This window comes from Eschrichtius robustus, chromosome 2 (assembly GCF_028021215.1).
Source record: "Eschrichtius robustus isolate mEscRob2 chromosome 2, mEscRob2.pri, whole genome shotgun sequence".
NCBI classification, from domain to species: domain Eukaryota; kingdom Metazoa; phylum Chordata; class Mammalia; order Artiodactyla; family Eschrichtiidae; genus Eschrichtius; species Eschrichtius robustus.
Genome location: NC_090825.1, coordinates 126350226 through 126370811, shown reverse-complemented (window position 1 = coordinate 126370811; position 20586 = coordinate 126350226). Strand labels below are relative to the sequence as shown.

At 44.1% G+C, this 20586-nt stretch overlaps 1 protein-coding gene across 2 annotated transcripts in view; it reads left to right on the top strand.

Moving 5' to 3' along the window:
• PDE6A (phosphodiesterase 6A) overlaps positions 1-20586 on the top strand; it is a 65558-nt gene that overhangs the window by 28704 nt on the left and 16268 nt on the right. For both annotated transcript variants that reach the window (XM_068534549.1, XM_068534548.1), the window contains 11 exons: positions 3016-3082; positions 7564-7611; positions 10152-10301; positions 10877-11020; positions 12917-12982; positions 13198-13344; positions 14222-14329; positions 16024-16133; positions 17693-17780; positions 17965-18065; positions 18588-18695. In XM_068534549.1, coding sequence (XP_068390650.1) covers positions 3016-3082; positions 7564-7611; positions 10152-10301; positions 10877-11020; positions 12917-12982; positions 13198-13344; positions 14222-14329; positions 16024-16133; positions 17693-17780; positions 17965-18065; positions 18588-18695 — 1137 coding nt within the window. The remainder of the gene's footprint in view (positions 1-3015; positions 3083-7563; positions 7612-10151; positions 10302-10876; positions 11021-12916; positions 12983-13197; positions 13345-14221; positions 14330-16023; positions 16134-17692; positions 17781-17964; positions 18066-18587; positions 18696-20586) is intronic.

Here is a 20586-nt window from a genome sequence, read left to right as displayed (position 1 = left end):
GGGTGGAATGAAGGAAACTGAAAGAGAATATGCTAGTAGTGAGGTTGTTGTAAGCATTCCTGGGCCCAAAGGAAATTTCTAGAACCTGGAAGGAGAAAGAGTCACGTAGAGCAGGGCATCTTGAGAGAAGTGTTGCCTTTCAGTCAAGAGACGCAGTAAAACCAGAGCAACCCTGCCAGTGGGAACCCAGGGAAATAAATAGCCTGGCCTAACTGGTCTACCTTTCTCTAGTTTTGGCCAGGTCTCCTCATTGGGCTAAATTCAATCAGAAGCTGGAAGGCCAGGCACCCTGTTGATGGAATCCACACAGATTGGCCTCCTGGGATAGGGAGGAGCAGGTTGGAGAGTGGATCTGGAGGGGCAGACAGAAGCTATCCATCACATCATCTCAAGAAACTAACAGCAAACGAGCAGATAAACAAACCCTCCCCAAAAGAATAAAGATAAGCCCAGAAATTAATGAAATATTAACAGAATAACGAACAAATGCCAAAAGCTGGTTTCTTGGACAGATTAATAAAATTGATGAATTTCTGGCAAGACTGAGCAAGAGAAATAGAAAATCAAATGAGCTGTATCAGGAAGGAAAAGGGGAATAACCACAATGACACCGAAATTAACAAGATAGTAAGAGGATATGATGCCAAAAATATTGTAAATCTAGATGAAAGCGGCAAATTCCTGCAAAAAATAAAACCTACTAAATATAAATCGCAAAGAAATAGAACACCACAATAGTCTTATAACAGTAAAATACATTAAAACCTTCCCACAAAGACATTCCAGGCCCAGATGCCTTCAGGGGTGAGTTCTACTAAATATTTAAGGAAGAAATAATGCAATTCTCATACAAATTATCCAAGAGACTAGAAAAAGAAGTGGCTAGCATAAACTTGACACCAAAACTCAACAAAGACTGTATGGAAAAAGAAAATTCAGACCAAGCTCACTTGTGAACATAGATGCAAATATGCTAAATAAAATTTTAGCAAATAATAACTAAAAAGGATTATACATCATGACCCAATTGGGTATATTCCAGGAATGCAGGGCTAACATTAGAAAAATGAATAAATACAATCTGCCACGTTAAGAGAAACATGACATAATTATCTCCATAGAGGAGAACTTTCTTAATCTTCTAAAAGTAATTTTTCTTTTAATATCTGAAAATACTAAGTATTGACAGAGACGTGGAGTAAAGGAAGCTCTAATATACTGCTAATGGGAGTATAAATTGGCATGACCACTTTAGAAAACAGTTTGGTCTTACCTAGTAAAGTTGAAGACATTCACATCTTATGACCCAGTATTTCTACTCCTAGAACTAGCACATGGAATTGAATGCACATATACACCAGAGTGTTGGAAGCAGCAATGCTCATATTAGCCTCGCACTGAGGGAAATGTCCATCAACAGTTGAATGCATAAATTATATGCAACCTTACCAGGGAAAACGGCTGAAGTCAATCAAACAAATGAATTACAGCAACATGAAAAAGAAGTCCAATGAAATAATGTATGCGCATTGATTCTACCTAAAACAGGTGAAACAGGCTACAGGAAAACAGGCCACAGAAAAGCAAGAATCATAACATTGGGACAATGGCTACCTTTGGGGTTTGGGAGAAGGTTGCGAGTGGCAGGGGGGCAGGTCAGGGATTTCCAAGGTACCGACAAGGTTGTTCTTTCTTGTTTTTTTAAATAAATTTATTTATTTATTTTTGGCTGCACTGGGTCTTTGTTGCTGCACACAGGCTTTTCTCTAGTTGCGGCGAGCAGGGGCTACTCTTCCTTGCTGTGTGTGGGCTTCTCATTGTGGTGGCTTCTCTTGTTGCGGAGCACGGGCTCTAGGTGCGTGGGCTTCAGTAGTTGCAGCACACGGACTCAGTAGTTGTGGCACATGGGCTCAGTTGTGGCTCGCAGGCCCTAGAGCACCGGCTCAGTAGTTGTGGCGCATGGGCTTAGTTGCTCCTCGGCATGTGGGATCTTCCTGGACTAGGGCTCGGACCTGTGTCCCCTGCATTGGCATGCGGATTCTTAACCACTGTGCCACCAGGGAAGTGCCAGGTATAGTTTCATAGGTGTTCACTGTCAAACAACTGATGAAGTTTTTAATGCATTTGTCCATGAATGTATACATTTTTTCGCAATAAACAAGTAAAAATAATACCCCAAATTGTGATATTGCTGTGTGGGATAAATAAGTATGTAAAGCACTTAGCTTAGTGCTTGATATGTGGTAGGAGCTCATCCTAGATGGGTTTCCCTCATTCTACATGATATTAAGCTAACTCTCTGTATGTAAATACTAATGGAGGGAAATGATGGCATCTGTTTTTGCTCAGCAGCCAATAACAATCTGTTGGATGAATTTTGTCTCTTTTCTTAGGGAGTCAAACTCAGTGTGAAATTAATAAAACTGACTTATCACTTTTTTCTCAGTGTCTACATTTGGACATTAAGATGCTTAGCCAAGATTTGGGGCTTGGTCTGGTATAGTAAGTGGGTGCTTGGAGCCACCAGAGAGAAGAGGGAGGGTAAGATCCAGTTTCAAGTTTTTAGCCCAACTTTCCCTACAAAAGAAGTTACCACTGGGGGCTTCCCTGGTGGCGCAGTGGTTGCGAATCCGCCTGCCAATGCAGGGGACACGGGTTCGAGCCCTGGTCTGAGAAGATCCCACATGCCGCGGAGCAACTAAGCCCGTGCACCACAACTACTGAGCCTGCACTCCGGAGCCCGTGAGCCGCAACTACTGAAGCCCACATGCCACAACTACTGAAGCCTGCGTGCCTAGAGCCTGTGCTCCGCAGCAGGAGAAGCCATCGCACTGAGAGGCCCTCGCACCGCAGCAGGGAGTGGCCCCCGCTCGCCGCAGCTGGAGAAGGCCCATGCACAGCGACAAAGACCCAACGCAGCCAATAAATAAATAAATAAATATAAAAAATCTATTAAAAAAAAAGAAAAATATTAAAAAAAAAAAAAGAACTTACCACTGTCTTTGGCCTTTACAGGAATCCACCTCCGGACCATTGGGCTTTAGTGAGCGGTCTTCCCACTTATGTTGCCCAAAATGGCCTGGTAAGTAATACAACTTTGAAGGGGGAGAGTTTTGAATCAGGTGGAAAGGTGAAGGGATTTCAGATCAAGACAGTGGGAAAAACGATGGGAAGTGTGTATCTCTAAAAGCCTGGTTCTCCCGTTTCTCAGTTCACTCGACGGCTGGTCCAAGGGGATGCGCAGAGAATTGACATTTGAAGAAATATGAAATACACAGAGAAAGAATCCTCAGATGGAAAGGTGCACAGTCTCAGTGACAACTAAAGATACTTACGCAAATGTCAGTGATAAAGTCACAAGTGGCTGGTCCACCAGGCTCACCACAGAACAAGTCCCAGCCTCTCATCCCAGAGACTTAGTTGCCACTCCCAACCCCCCACCCCCGTCCCTGCCACATTTCCAGCCACACAGCGGAGCTCAAATGCTCTATCTCCCCCCATGCCCTACCCTCTCGGGGTGCAGGGTAGAATGACAGTATCCCCTACCCTAGAGAGAGGGTCATAGCTGCACATCACCCCAATATTTGAGCCTGCTTATCTCTGTATCCTTCCCCAGGCACACACACTACACAGTGCTGTTCATGTATCAGGGTGTTTGTTTATTGGGCATTTTCTATGTGCCAGGTGCTGTGGTTGGCTCTGAGGATACAATGACAGATGAATCAAATAGTTTCTGTTCTGAAGCTCATCATCAAATGGGACATATCTTTATGAACAGATACTTAGACTATAATGTGATAAGGCCAGATAGAGATGTACATGGTATATTCTAGGAACACAAAGTAGGAAGCATCTAAACCAGCTTTGCTTGCCAGAGCGTTTTGGTCTGAGTTTTAAAATAAATAGGGGTTAGGCAGGTGGGGCAGGAAAGGGGATTGCAGGTGGAGGAAACAACATGGGCAAACAACACGGGCTTGAAGGTTTGAAGCGACATAGTGTGTGCAGTTCCATGTTGCTGGAGTATTAGGTTTGAGACAGGAAGATGGCAAGAGATGAGGCTTGAGAGGGAGGGAGGGGCCAGATCACAGTAGCCTTGGACGCCAGGTCAAGAGAGTGAGACTTTAATCTACAGGCGATGGGTTTTTAAGCAAGAGGTTGGCACAATGAATTTTCATTTTAGAAAGAAAACTCTGGACGCTCCCTAGAAAATAGATCTGAAGGGACGAAGACTGGAAGCAGAGTGAAAAGTGTGTCCTTACAAACAAGAGATGAAGAACATCTCAACAAAGGCAAAGGCAGTAAAGAACACTAACTGTCTTCATTGCTAACAGCCAAGGAGTGCTTACGATGAGCCAGGCAGTGAATACATTTGCTCATTTAATACTCATGACTCAGACAGAGATGAGGTGGAGAGAGGGAGATCAGGGCTCAGATCTAACACCGAAAGGGCTTTGTGATTGGTTGTGAGCAGAGAGGGAGGGAGAGAAGGACCAAAGCCAATTTCAGGCTTCTAGACTGGACAGATAATGCTGCCACCAGGTTTGGATGTAAGATGCTGAGATCAGTTTCAGACAAGGTGCGACAGAGACTTTTTTTCAGAAGCAAGTGTCCAGCAAGTAGCTAAAGAGATGACTCAGATGCTGCGGAGCGAGAGGAGGGATGGAGATAGAGATTTGTGTCAACAAAAGGTAGAGCTCCGTACTGACTACACTACAGACAATATGATAGGATATCTGGTCCTTGACCACTTTGCTCCTAGGAGCAGGTGGTACTTGAAACCATGAATGTGGATGAAGTCACCAGGGAGAGTGAGGGAGACTCGGGGTAGAATACTGGAGGATGCCAGCATTTAAAGATTGGGTGGAGGAAGAAGAGTGTGTGAAGGAGAATCAGAAGGAGGGTTCAGAGGTGTCTGGAGGCCCAGGAGAGGGTAGTGTCATGGAAACCAAAGAAGTAGAAAGTTTCAACAAAGAGAATAACAAATGCAGCAAAAGTGATCCAGTGAGATAGGAACCAAAAACTCCCATTGGGCTTGGCAGTTAGGAGGTCATTGGTGGCCCTGATGAGAGCAGGCTTGGTGGCAAGGAGGAGGCAGAAACCAGCGGGTGGTCTGCTGAGGTGTGGATGCGTAATGAGAAGGTAGAAAATGCAAGACAAGGAGGAGAAAGCCTGATGGTCACTACAAAGACCACATTGGGTCAAGGGAGGATTTTGTTTTCAAGGTTGGGAGAGAATCAAGCATGCCCATGGACTGAGGCTAAAGAGCCCTCAGAGAGGTCTGAAATCAGGAGAGAACAATAGCAACTGATGGAATTGGCCCAAGGAGAGGCCAGAGGCGTGGTACAGTGGGTGGGCAGTCTTGAACAGGAGCAGGGACAGCGCATCCTCTCAGACAACAGAATGGTCTGATCTACTGGGATAGGCAGGGTCCAAGCAAGCTCACATGGTACCTTTTTGAGAACTAGAAAAAGGTGTCCCTTCTTGATGGATGAAAAGAGAAAGGCTAGGGCCATTGTTCTGCAAGTCAAGAACAGGCTGGATTTCAACTCCCAGTCACCACCTCAGCTAGATGCCTTTGTGCAGTGCACATGCTACACAACTGTATACAGTGGCCCCATGGTCAGGACTCTGGAGGGATCAGATAAGTGTTATCTGCATGATAGGGTAAACTGGTCCAGTTTTCAGGAGAGGAATCTTGCAATATAAATACAACCAGAGCTACAGCACCTTTTACTTCTTCATCTGCTGTGAAGTTTATAGCACAAGGAAAAACTCCTTCCTGACAAAACAAATATAATTGATTCAAAGATGTTTAGAGTAGCATTATTTACATTAATTTAAAAAAACTGGACATAACCAAATACTCAACAAAAGGGGGCAAGAAAATGAGACACCTTACTATAAAGCTACAGTCATCAAAACAGTATGGTACTGGCACAAAGAACAGGAGAGAAAGCCCAGAAATACGCCCACACATACATCATCATACATCATTGTTGTATGATCAATTAATCTACAACAAAGGAGGCAAGAATATACAATGGAGAAAAGAAAGTCTCTTCAATAAGTGGTGCTGGGAAAACTGGACAGCTACATCTAAAAGAATGAAATTAGAACATTCTCTAATACCATATACAAAAATAAACTCAAAATGGATTAAAGACCTAAATGTAAGATCAGACACTATAAAACTCCTAGAGGAAAACATAGGCAGAACACTCTCTGACATAAATCACAGCAATATCTTTTTGGATCCACTCCCTAGAGAAATGAAAATTAAAAAAATAAACAAATGGGACCTCATTAAACTTAAAAGCTTTTGCACAGCTAAGATAACCATAAACAAAATGAGAAGACAACACACAGAATGGGAGAAAATATTTGCAAACGAAGCGACCAACAAGGGATTAATCTCCAAAATTTACAAACAGCTCATGCAGCTCTATATCAAAAAAAAAAAAAAGACAACCCAATCAAATAAATAGGCAGAAGATCTAAATAGACTTTTCTCCAAAGAAGACATACAGATGGCCAAAAAGCACATGAAAAGATGCTCAACATCACTAATTATTAGAGAAATGTAAATCAAAACTATAATGAGGTATCACCTCACACTGGTCAGAATGACCATCATCAAAAAAAAAAAATGATACAAATGAACTTATATACAAAACAGAAGCAGACTCACAGACTTAGAAAACAAACTTATGGTTACCAAAGGGGAAAGGTGTGGGGGGTAGGGATAAATTAGGAGGTTGGGATTAATATAGACACACTACTATATATAAAATAGATAATCAACAAGGACCTACTGTATAGCACAGGGAACTCTACTCAATACTCTGTAATAACCTATATGGGAAAAGAATCTGAAAAAGAATAGGTATATGGATATGTATAACAAAAAAAAAATAAAAGATGAATGAGATATGAAAAAAGCTAACATTAAAAAGAAGAAAATGGGGCTTCCCTGGTGGCGCAGTGTTAGGAATCCGCCTGCCAATGCAGGGGACACGGGTTCGAGCCCTGGTCCCGGAGTATCCCACATGCCGCGGAGCAGCTGGGCCCGTGAGCCACAATTACTGAGCCTGCGCATCTGGAGCCTGTGCTCCGCAACAGGGGAGACCGCGATAGTGAGAGGCCCGTGCACTGCGATAAAGAGTGGCCCCCACTTGCCACAACTGGAGAAAGCCCTCGCACAGAGACGAAGACCCAACACAGCAATAAATAAATAAAAATAAATTAAAAAAAAAAAAAGAAGAAGAAGAAAATGGGACACTATACAGCTATTAATAACAACAAATTGTAGACTTAACTTTCTCAAAGCTTGGAAATGACTCAGAAGTGAAGCAAATGGTAAGAAGCCATGTTTATAAGGCAGCTTTCCTGTTCGGTAGCCTCAGTTAATAATTCAAAACCATCTTAAGCATGTCTACCTGATGAAAAGAATGTGAATGCCTTGGATAAAGACGTGATATTTCTGAAAATAGCATGCCCATTGCCCTCAATGGGTGCTCTATCAAGTCTAATCATAACTCCATTATTCCTCTTCATGGCTTTCAGATTTGCAACATCATGAATGCACCTGCAGAGGACTTTTTTGCATTCCAGGTAAGTTTTTTTTATTTACTCTCTCAGTCATATGATATTTTTCCCACCAAAGAGGATTCAAATACATTAGAATCCACCTACTTTATTGGGAAGCAGTCTCAACAAAGCGAAAATGTGAGTGCAAAAAAGTCATGTGCCCATGGAAGTGGGGAGAGAGTTAATTTGGTAAATCCAAGGTCCCATTTGGTTTTAAGGTTTACACCGTTTGCCTTCTGGCCTCAGGACCTTTGCTTATGCTGTTCTCTCCCTTACTACCATCTCTTGTCCAAATCCCCTCTGCCCTTCAATGATAACCTCAAATGCTATGAAACTTCTATGAAGTTTTATTCTGCTTCCCCTGGCTGAATATCATTTCTGTCTCCTTAGGATTATCATGGAATGTTGTTTAGTATTCCATTTGATTTTGTTTGTTTGTCTTTTTAAAAAATGTTTGCGGAGGGCACGCTCTGGGCCAGGCATGGGCACGATGCTACACCAGCTACAGAGGTGGACCAGACAGGCATGGTCTTTGTCTTCAGGGAACTCATGATCATATGGGGAAAGAGGCATGTGGAGTTCTGGTCAGGACAAGAGCAGAGGGACAGAGGATAGACTCTCCAGAGGGGCTTGACTTCATCTGGGAAGAGTCAAGGAATGTGTCCCTGAGAAATTATGTTTGGGCAGTAAAGAAAGGAGAGAGGATTGCAGGAAAGAGAGGGCTTGTTGGAAGGAACCAGAGTAGACCAATGAGACTGAGGGGAGAGTGGCAGGACAAAATTCTAGAGAGGTAGACACAGGCCAGGTCACACAGGGCCTGGAAGGCCATGCCAAGGAGTTTGGCTTTCTTACTCTATTTCCCTTACGTCATCTTTCATGATCCTGCCTTGCCTTTTAGATTAACTCCTCTTGGCAAAATATGGGCTTCCTTTGGTCAAAGGTCGGGGCTTATCTTTCTTAACATGTTCAGCTCTGGGTGGCCTGTCAATATTTCTTGAGTTTAGCATGCTAGGTGTACGAAAACCAAATCATGAGCAGTCAGGAGATAATTAAGAAGGAAATAAAAATGACTCATAGCAAAATTAGTGTTTTTTTGTTTTTTTTTTTACTCCTTAAATAACATTATGAAAGACCTTAGAGAGAATATCCTTCCAAGGTTAAAACCGTATGTCTTGTGTTGTGATGTTGACCACATCAGTGTGACAAGGCAAATTGTTGCTGAGAGTTGCTAACCTGATTATAACCACAACAGAACTTGATCTTTACCCAAGTCATCTGATTAACTGTAGTTTACCCACTTTAATAAATAAAATCTAATCTTGTTTTTAGATTCCAGTCTTCTGTCTCCAACTCATCCTCCACAAAGTAGCCTGAGTGATTTTTAAAAGAAAAACATAAGTTGCATCAAGTAACTTCGCTCCTTAAAAATGTTTAATACTGTCCCATTTCACTTTTATTCACTTCCAATAAAATCTGCCTCTTTATCATGGCCTTCAGAGAGGCCGTGATAGAAAAGGTTAGGGAGAGAGCTGGGAACTTGAACTCAAGTTTCCTGACTGACAGCCCTGTGCTCTTTGGACTGTATTCTACATCCCTCTGAAGTCACTCTCCTACCAGGTGCTGAGTCCAAGTGCTACTTAAATAATAATTATCATCTCGCCACCTTCAAAATCTTGGAACTTTCGAGCTGGAAGCCTCTCCAACTCCAGGAAGCCTTCCTTGACTTCCTTCCCTCCTCTGGCTCCCACAGTACCTTGCAGAACTTCCCACATGCAGTGTGATTGCCTGTTTACCTTCCAGATGTAAGCAACCTGAGGACAACTCCTCTGCCTTGCTTTTCTTGGTTCTCCCATCTTCTAGCTCAGGTTCTTGTACATTGTAAAATACTTGATAAATCTTCAATGAATCAGTGGAAGAAAGGCTAGAAATTGTCTAGTTATCCCCATTTTATAAATGATGAAAGTGAGGCTCAGAGAGATGGGAAATGACTCACAAACAGTACCTTATGATTGACCAAGATATTTCACCTCTATTTTCTCATTTGTTCCATGAGGTACATACTCTTACTACCAGCCCCATCTATAAATGAGAAAATTGAGGCTCATGGAGATAAAACGACATGCCAAAAGGAACACAGAAAGGCAGGTCGGGAGGCAAAAGGTACAGGTTATATCCAGTTGATTAGTTCAAAGTTACAAGCATCACCAACATGGTCCCTTTTAAGCCAGTCCCCTGCGGTTAGCTCCTGTATCTGAAAGGGAAACACTACCTCCCTGGACTGTTCGTTTGCATCATTAGATCCCCAATACACAACTCGCTGCCTGGCACATGATGGCCCTGACATTTTGGGGATGAAAACAGTACAGCTATCTGGCTTATGGAGCTCCCACCAGATGGGCAACCTGCTCATGGCCTTTGGCGACTAAAATCATGCAAAACCCAACAAGGTCTAACCTCTTGCCACCCCCTCAGCCAGTCAGGGTCATAATGCAGCATGAAGTCCATTACAGATGCCTCTGCAGTCTGGTACCTGAAGCAAACTTACTCTGGCTCTTCTCTTGCAGAAAGAGCCTCTGGATGAGTCAGGATGGATGATTAAAAATGTCCTTTCTATGCCAATTGTGAACAAGAAGGAAGAAATTGTCGGGGTGGCCACGTTTTACAATCGCAAAGATGGGAAACCCTTTGATGAAATGGATGAGACCCTCATGGAGGTACGGTTTTTGAGGAGGCCTCTAGACGTGGTATTCAGAGTCGGCTCACCAACGAACTTGGCTTCCAGAGCCGCGTGGTGGGGCCCTTGTGTGCTGCTGCCCCAGGTCAGGAGGGATGGGAGCTCACCCTGTAGACGCTTTCCTGACTCAACACTTATTCTCTTTGCTCTCCCTTCTGCACTGCAGCAGTTGTCAGAGAAATCTATATTCCCTTTTTCAAAAAATTAATAAACTTTACCTTTTAGAGAAGCTTTAGGTTCACAGCGAAATTGAGCAGAAAGTGCAGAGAGTTCACTTATATCCCACGTCCCCCCATATGCACAACACATTCCCTTTTTGTGAAATTATTAGACATCAGGATGGTGCTTTATGTGTGTTAGAGCTTTATTCAAAGTGCATTCCCATCCATTATTTCATCTTATCCTAACAACATCTCTTTGAGGAAGGCAGCACACAGCTAATCAAACCCATTTTGTAGCTGAGAAAATGGAGGTTTAGAGAGTCTTGCCCTAAGTTACAGAGGCAGGATCAAACCTGGATGTTCTGCCTCTGATTCTTCCTTTGTTTCCTTTCAGTCTTTGGCTCAATTCCTGGGCTGGTCTGTCTTAAATCCTGACACTTATGAGTCAATGAACAAACTTGAAAACAGGAAGGATATTTTCCAAGACATGGTGAAATATCACGTGAAGTGTGACAATGAAGAAATCCAGAAAATCTTGGTGAGTAGTGTTTTTTTCCTGTTTCTACTCTAGAAATGGCTGCTCTGGGGACAGCTGTCCCTCGCAGGGTTACCTCAGTCTTAGGACCGGACCTTGGCTTAACAGCTCTAGAAACTCCATTTTTCTCTGTGCTCAGGGCTAACATGGTACTAGAGGTGGAGCCACCAACCACAGTCCCTGCTCTGAGAGGAAGCTCTATCTGACAGACCAATGGACAATGGCCAGTTGCTCAGAGCCTCCCTCCGTGAGGTCAGCTCACTTAGAAGACTCAATCTTTCTGAGCAAAGAAATAGTTCAGAGGGGTTTAGATGTTTGTAGGAAGCCCTCACATAGTTTCATCACTGTACAGTATATAAGGTAATTTCACACTTATGATGCTTACAATAGCCCAGTAAGGTGGGCAGGGAAAGGATTTGTTTTTTTTTTTGGCCGTACCACATGGCATGTGGGATTGTAGTTCCCTGACCAGGGATCGAACCCACGCCCCCTGCATTGGAAGCTCGGAGTCTTAACCACTGGACCTCCAGGGAAGTCCCAGGGTAAGAATTTTTTACCCCCCATTGTAGAGATGAAGAAATTGAGCCCCAGAAGGGGGAAGTAATTTGTCCCCAAATCACCCAGCTCGTTAAATAGGTCTCATTTAACATTCAGGATAATGAGCAAATTATCACTGTGCTGAAAAGGCTGCCTTGGGAGGTAGTGAGCACCCCATCATGAGAGGTATCTAAGCATAGGCTGGGTGATCATATATCAGGGAAGCTATAGAGGAGAGTCCCACCTGGGTGGGAAATCGGATGACAGGCTTTCAAAGATATGTGAGAATCGGTGATCCACCATTCCTGGGATTTTGGTCTCAAAGAGATCAAGATTTTAGAAGTAAACAGAATTAGCCAAAGGGCATTAGATATGATGCCCAGCTGAGTTCCCAAGACTTTGGTTTATACACTGCACAAGTTGAAACAACATAAGCCAATGTTTTCAGAGGGCATTTCTTAAGCTGGGAAGATACAACAAATTAGATCATTTTGATCCCAATAACTGATAAATCCAAAGGAGAAAACATCCAGTATGGATGAACTGACCCATGGTTTGCTTGTCTTGGTCCATAATTTTAAGCCAAATGATGGATATATAGACCCTATGGAGGCATAGCTTCAGTGAACCAGTTAAAAGTTAATAGACTATACTCTAGATCAAGAAATCCGAAACCAGTTATTGGGTCCAGGTTCCCCCTCCTGTAGCACATGGGGAAATAGGCCCAGAGAGGGAAGGAACTTGTCTCAAGTCACACAGTAAGTGAGGGGAAGAGCCAGGACCATGAGCAAGGACTCCAGACCCCCAGTCAGCGATAGTAACAATATCATCAACAGCATTGCTTAATTTTAGCACTTACTATGTGCCAAGCACTGCTCTCAGTGATTTACATGCATTATTTAATTTAGCTGCATATATGTTTTTGGAAATGACTTTGCATAAGGGAATTCCCTGGCGGTCCACTGGTTAGGACTCTGCGCTTCCACTGCAAGGGGCATCGGTTCGATCCCTGGTCTGGAAGTTAAGATCCCACGTTTAAAAAAAAAAAAAAAAGGCTTTGCATAATCTAATTTTAACTTGCCAGTTAAGTACTTTTATTATCCCCATTTTACAGATGAGGAAATGGGAGATCCAAGCCAGTAACTGGCAGAGCTCGAATACACATGAAGGGCTCCATGGCTCCAAAGCACATGACCTTGAATTTACCTGTCAATAAATGTGGAATGACAGCCTCTCTGAGTTGGTAGCTCTGTTGCAAGAACTTTGGTGGAAGAAGAAAAAAGGAAATGGAAAAGTAGAGATATATTTAGACCTTAGATGTAGCAAACTAATTCTTTTCTCTGCTATTTCGGGCCCTGGCAGAAAACCAGAGAGGTGTATGGGAAGGAGCCGTGGGAATGCGAGGAGGAAGAACTGGCTGAGATCCTGGTGAGCTGGGCAGCAGCACTGGCCCTGACCTGTTACAAGCGCAGGGTGTGCCCCAAGCATGGGCGGGGAGTGTCTCTGCCAAGGATGACCCTTGCCACTCTGCTCTGATCCTTCCAGCGGACTCGGGATAGGGACAGGGCTTGGGTGGGGGAGATAGGAGAGGGACCCAGGAACTCTTCATGTGTCCCAGTCACTTGACTCCATGTTTCACACAGCAAGAACAGCTGCCAGATGCAGAGAAATATGAAATTAATAAATTCCACTTCAGCGACCTGCCCCTGACGGAACTGGAGCTGGTGAAATGTGGAATACAGATGTACTATGAGCTCAGAGTGGTGGATAAATTTCACATTCCTCAGGAGGTGAGGTCGAAACAAACGTTTGATTTCCCTTTTTCTTTTCCTTGTTTCTTTTTTGCTTGCTTTAAAAAAAAAAAAAAAGAAAAACTCAATCTGTAAACTGCCTTAAAAAGAGTGTACCCTCAGCTTTTAGGATTTAAAGCATTAGTCACATCGCACAGATGCGTCATTTATCAGAAAAGAGACACATGGTTCCTCTGAACTGTGGTGTTTCTCAAGGTGGGTATTGAGGCACTGAGTCCTGAAGACTATGGATAAATGGGATGCCAAAAACGGTCCTACAGTCAAACAGAGTGGGAAAAGTGGGTTGAATCCACTTAAACAGGACTTCTTCCCCTGCAGGATTCCTTAGGCGTGCTGTGCATCTAGGGGGACGGGGATGGACAAAAAGGTGGAGGTGGGGTGTATATCGCGTGCAGAATTTCCCAGACTTCTTTGATTAAAGCAGCGGTTCTAAATGTGTTGCCCCAAAGCACATCGGCACCACCTGAAAACGGATCAACATGGGGGCGCGCGCACACACACACACTCCTAGCTGTAAGGAATCAGAAACTGTTTTCACAAGGCCTCCCCACAGCCCGGAGCGATTCAGATGTGCACTCAAGTCTGAGAACCACTGATTTAAAGATCCCTTTGATTTTTCTCCCGTACAGTTCCTGTAAGCTTCTCCCAGGGCCTTGTTTCATAACCACGTCCACTGTCATAGTACCTAGCAGTCTGCAAAGTGCTCTCACAGCCTTATTGCGTTTATTGCTAGTTCCCACACGTGGTCCAGGGCGGGGGCTGGAGCATCTGGGGTTCAGCAGGCAGCATCCCCACCACCACATCCCCCCAGCCTTGGCGCAAGGCTGCTGCCTCACTGATGTGCATGTGTTCGCAGGCCCTGGTGCGGTTCATGTATTCCCTGAGTAAGGGCTACCGCAGGATCACCTACCACAACTGGCGGCACGGCTTCAACGTGGGGCAGACCATGTTCTCCTTGCTGGTGGTACGGCGGTGGCGGCATCTGGGCGGCGTGGTGGGCGGGACTGCGGGCGGCTGCGAGCTCCCGCTACACCGGGACGACCTCGTGCAGCTCCCCTGGCAGCAGCGGCATCATTCTTCTACTTACTGCTTTTTAAAAAAAAATGCAAAAAGAGTACATGCTTAGCATAAATGAATTCCAAGAAGAGAGAAGTATATAAAATAAAAAGTAAAAGAAAGCTACATTCTTCTCCCACCCCCAAGCCGGTATTTGGAGAAAACCATGACACAACTCCTTCAAGATTTTCTTCTAAGAAGTATCGAGACATATTTGTTCACACACGCATACACAAAGTTTATTTTGTTCATAACCAATTAAATACTATTATTCTGTAACATGCTTTTTTCATTTGAAAATATATAAATATATCGATCACATTCTTTAAATATATTTTTATTGTGGTAAAATATACATAACCTAAAATTTACCATTTTTAGGTGCACAATTCAGTGGCATTAAGTATGTTCACAATATTGTGCAACCATCACTATTCTCCATCTCTCGAAATTTTCCAGCTTCCCAAATAGACGCCCTGTCCCCATTAAACAACAATATTAATGCAGCTCCCCATTTCCCCTGTCCCCAGCCCCTGGTGACCACCATTCTACTTTTTCAGTCTCTATGAATTTGACTATAGGTATCTCACATAAGTAGAATCATACAGTATTTGTCCTTTTGTGTCTGACTTATTCCACTGAATGTTTTTAAGGCTTATCCATGATCTAATTTCATGGCTTCAGAGTATTCTGCACTGTTTAAGTAGACCATAATTTCTTTACCCAGCTCCCCTATTGTTGGACATGGGGGTTGTTTTCGATCTTTCACTATTACAAACAGTGCTACTGTGTCCTTGGATGGACATACCTATGTGTGTATGTGTCAGTCTTTTTGTCTCAGAGGGTTTGCAGTTTCTATATTTCATTTAAAAGTGTTTTCCCATCCAGGTTATGATACACATCTCTGCCCTTGCCTAGCCTCCTCATCCTCATTCCTTTCCCTTGTGGCTGGAATGGTCAGGGCAGAGTAAGCACTAGGGCCAGGAGGCAGGAATTCTGGCTAGGCTGTCATTGAGGGTGAAAAACACACCCCTTAGACTTGATTTATTTCTTAGAGTCACAGAGTCAGCATCGCCTCCCCAGGGCTCTTTCCACCCTTGACTCCAACACCCTGCACAAACAAGGAGTTAAGTACTTGCAAGACGCTCAGGGAACAATTCTTCTGGGCTGTGCTTGAATCGGTAGACCAGGTTTGGAAAGTTTGCTTTACCAGTCTGGTCATGTTCAAAAACACTCTAAATCCTAAAACTCGAGGGCTGTCAGTTTCTCAACAGTCATCCAGTCTGATGTCCTCCACCTTGAGTGTGCACAATGAGATATTGAGGCCCAGAGGGAGATGTGACCAGCTAAGGTCACTCAGGAGTAAGGTGACTCACCAGCCCCATTTGCCTGGGACTGTCCCAGTTCTAGCACAGAAAGTCCCACATCCCAGAAAACCCCTGAGTCCTGGCAAACATCTGGTCACCCTGTGGCGCCAGGGGTCGAGCCAAGATCAGACCTATGTTTCCAAGCTCCAGGCCCTCCGCCTCACGCCTGCGCTCTCAGCCCTTCTTCCGACCCCCACAAGAAAGGAGTGAGTGCTATCTCTGACTGCTCTTCCAGACTGGAAAGCTGAAGCAATACTTCACAGACCTGGAGGCCCTGGCCATGGTCACCGCTGCCTTCTGCCATGACATTGACCACAGAGGCACCAACAATCTCTACCAAATGAAGTGAGTCAGCGCTTACTGGCCCTCCTCTCTACCTCCTGCCTCCAGGATTGATTACCTAGATCTGAATGGGTCTTAGATAGACTCGCTTGCCAAGGAGAAGTCCCGCAGTCCACAACTTCCCACTTCCTCCTGCCCTTTGGATCTGGGTAAACTCCTGTGATAGACAGACTAATGACCCTCAAATATGTCCACACCCCAATGCCTGGAGCCTGGGAATATGTTGCCTTACATTCAAAAATACTTCATGCCTGTGATTAAGTTAAGGATGTTGAAATATAGGGATTATCTTGGGTTATCCAAGTGGGCCCCACATAGTCAGAAGGGTCCTTATAAGAGGGAGGTGGTGGGGATGTCAGAGAGGACAGAAGATGCTACACTGTTGGCTTGGATGATGGAGGATGGGCCACAAGCCAAGGAATGTAGGGGGCCTCTAGAAGCTAGAAAAGGCAAGGAAACAGATTTTCCTCTAGAGCCTCCAGAAGGGAAGCAGCTCTGCAGACCCATTGTAGACTTCTGAACTCCAGAGCTGTAAGATAATAAAATTTTATTGTTTTAAGCCATTCAGTTTGTGGTAATGTGTCAGAGCAACAACAGGAATCTAATATATTAAACTTCTTCACTCTCCTCCTTCCCTTCCTACCTGTTGAATTAATTCAAGCCAAGATGCTAGTAACTGAGAACGGTTCATTTATTCACCTTGGGTTTATAATGCTCCTAACACCAGTGTGGTAGGCCCTAGGCTAGGCAAAGGAGGTACCACGGTGAGCAAACCAGACGCAGTCCCCGTCCTCACAGAGCTTATATTCTAGATAGTCTCTGAAGCAGAGTCCTTGAACCATGTTCTGGGGGACCCTCGTGACCACCTTGTGGGCTGGGCAGAGCAGGGACGAGTGTGATACCCATATTATAAATGAGGAAACTGAGGTTCTTCCCTGGGCCCACAGCCTGTAAGTCATTAACAAGCCCTAGAACATGCTTCTCTGAGTCTTCTCAGTTCTTGCCTGCTGCTCCAAGGTTGGAGATTGTGTTTACATTTTACCTCGTGGGAAGCTAAGTACTGATCTCAGTGCTTGGTGCGTAAAAAGGGCTCAACAAATATTTATTGAATAAAGACATGAATACATACATTGCTTGTGGGAATTCAGTGGCTTCCCCTAAGAATCAGGTATGAAGGATCTGGGGCTTTGTGTTGTTCAAAGTGTGGCCCAGTGCCAATGTCCATGGAAGGGCACTGGGCCAATAAGTTTCTAAAATTGCATGTGGCATTGTGTTTGTGTCTTTTTCTGGGGATGAGGGTCCACACTTCTAGGGAGTGCACGACCTCAAAGAGGCCCAGAGTCAGTTGTGGAGAAAACTAAAGCCTGAGGGTCAGGACACCTGCTATCTAGTCCTATTTCCCACTGTCCTACTGTGTGGCAAATCCCTTCTTATTCCCGAACTTCAACCTCTCTGCCTGCAGAATTAGGAGGTGACAGGAATGGATGATGTCTTTAACCTTCACCTCAGCCATTTCATACTGATCCTCTCTCTCTGTGTCTCTCTCTTTCTCTCCCATTCAGATCCCAGAACCCACTGGCCAAGCTCCATGGGTCCTCCATCTTGGAAAGACACCACTTGGAGTTTGGCAAAACATTGTTGAGAGATGAGGTAGGATGAGGGCCCTCTGCACTGGCTTTGGGGCCTGAGAAGGAGCCCCCATCTCACAAGAAGCCTGAGTGTGGCCAGGCATTGGCCTGGGCTGCCTCTCCCATCACCTGGGGCGGCCATCAGTAGTTGAGCAACTTTACTGCCAACGTCACTTTTTATATCTCTCCTATGGTTTTCTCTTTAGAGCTTGAATATCTTTCAAAACCTCAATCGCAGGCAGCATGAGCATGCAATCCACATGATGGACATCGCGATCATTGCTACAGACCTCGCCTTGTATTTCAAGTTGGTGTTTCTTCTTCCTTTTAAAAATAACAATGATTAGGGAATTCCCTGGCAATCCAGTTGTTAAGACTGCCATGGGCCCGGGTTCCATCCCTGGTCGGGGAACTAAGATCCCACAAGCCACCCAGCGTGGCCAAAAAAATGAACAGCAATGATTATACTGATAATGAACACCACAGTTCTAATCGATTTAGTATATGCTCTGTGCCAGGCACCATACTTGTGCTATGGACACATCGACTCTCACTACAGCTCTATGAGTTAGATATTTTTACCCCCATTATACAGGTGGGGAAACTGAGATCCAGGGGAATATTAGCTAAGATCAGATAACAAATCCATGGTAGAGTCTGAGTTAGAACTGAGGTCTTCACTCCCAGGCATTGGTTCTTTTCACCTTTTTTTTTTTTTTTTTTAATTACGTTGTTTTAATTAGCCTCTGTCTGAAACAGCCAACATTAGAAGGCCAGGGCTTGCCTTATTCTAAGATATGCTCCTTTAACAAACTGGTGTGTTTTGTAGGAAGAGGACGATGTTCCAAAAGATCGTGGATCAGTCTAAGACATATGAGACTCAACAGGAGTGGACGCAGTACATGATGCTGGATCAGACACGGAAGGAAATCGTTATGTGAGTTGAGACAGGGCTTAAACCTTGATCCCCTTAAGCCTGGGGTCGTAAGGCAAAATTCCGCACTGACAGGCCTTGCTGCCTTCAAAACAGTCCCGGGACACTTTCCTTTATGGAGACCTCTGACATATGAAACAAAGAAGTTATGCCAAAACAGCATTGCAGAAATTATATGTTTAATCTTTATTCTAACACACAAATACAAGACAGTATACTATCGTTTTACTTCTTTGTATACAAAAAGTATACTATCTGAAGTATTTCTATCCTAAAATGCAGAATTTTTGTGGTAAAGTGATGTAACTTGAAAGTTTTTGGTAAAACATAGAGCATTATACCAATTATGGTTTGTGATAGCTAAATGTCACTCAAAATCTGTAGGCTTAATTTCTTAAGTGTTCTTTTATACATGGCAGTGGCCTGCAAAACAGCTGTGCAATTCACAAATTAGTTCCATGATTTGTGTGATATTTAGTGCTTTGCTGGCATGAGGTCTGGTAATGGGATGCAACTTTAAGTTTTCTGGTGAATGTCTTCTTTTAGTTTCTCTCAGTGTGCTTCCATGATTCACTTCAATTGATGATGGGGTGAGAAGTGTAAATCTGAGGCTTTTCTTGAATATGTGGCCCAAGCCAATGGGTCCCCTGGCTCCCCTGTGACAGGTCCTGGGTGTTGATGTCAAAGGAAACAAGTCCTGACCCAGTACCCAAAGAGGTGTTGTTAGTTTATCCCCAGATGCTTCTGTGGAGATGAGGTTTAATTAAGTCACAAATGTTACAAGTCCCTGCAACAGAGAAGGGGCAGCTGCTGGGACAGGCTCAGGGAAGACTAGGCAAGTGGCCAGTTGTCCTTCCCTCAGCTTTGAAGTTGTCCAAGCAGGCCTCCCCAAAGGTCCTCCCATCCTGGGGAGCAGTGTGACCTGCACCATTGCACAAGGAGGCACAAATTGGCTACAGCTGCTCCCGGGCAGACCAGGAGCTGCCCTGCTGGACATTTCAAAATGGTGCTGCAGAAGAACTGAATGACTGGAAAGAACACCAAGTTCTTGGACAGGGGATCTTATTATTAGAAAAGCCGTCTATTCTCCCTATTTAGTTATTCATTTAAAGTGATTCCAAGGAAAATATCGACTTTATTTTGGGGAGAATTAGGAAGCCAATTCCAAAATCCTTATGAGAAATAAGTATGCAAAAAGAGCCAGAAAATTCTGAAAGAGAAAGGAAATAATAGGGACCAGTAGAACTGAAGGCAGTTCAATCCTAGGCATGAGAAGGACAGGTCAATGAACAGACTCAAAAGACAATGCCTATGCTAAAAGTGGATTTTCTGCCAGTGGAGAAAGGTGTAAATTCATAAATGGTGTTGGTACCATGAGGTGGTCTGATTGTTTTTTTCCAAGACCAGCAAGCAATTCTCCAGTTCTCAGTGAGCACTGACTGGTTCTCCTACAAATTTCACTCAATTCTCACACTATCTACCCAGAGATAGTGTCAGACCCCACTTACTAAGGGCTCAGCCCCACGAGACTGGCTTCCTTTCAGACACCAATGGCAAGTCCATGTTGCCTGTGCTTCTGATTGACTAGCTATAAATTGGATGTTCTCATGACCCCCTCCTTGGGTTCGATTAATTTGTTAGAGTGGGTCACAGAACTCAGAGAAATGTTTACTTACATTACCAGTTTATTATAAAGGTTATTATAAAGAATACAGAAGAACAGCCAAATAGGTGCATAGGGTAAGGCCAGAAGGGTCCTGAATGCAGGGCCTTCCATCCCCATGGAACTGGGGTGTATTCACCAGCCCTGAAGCTTATTAGATCTCATTGTTCAAGAGTTTTTATAAAACTTAATCTGCAGCTCCTCCCAACCCTTTCCAAGAGGCCAGCAGGT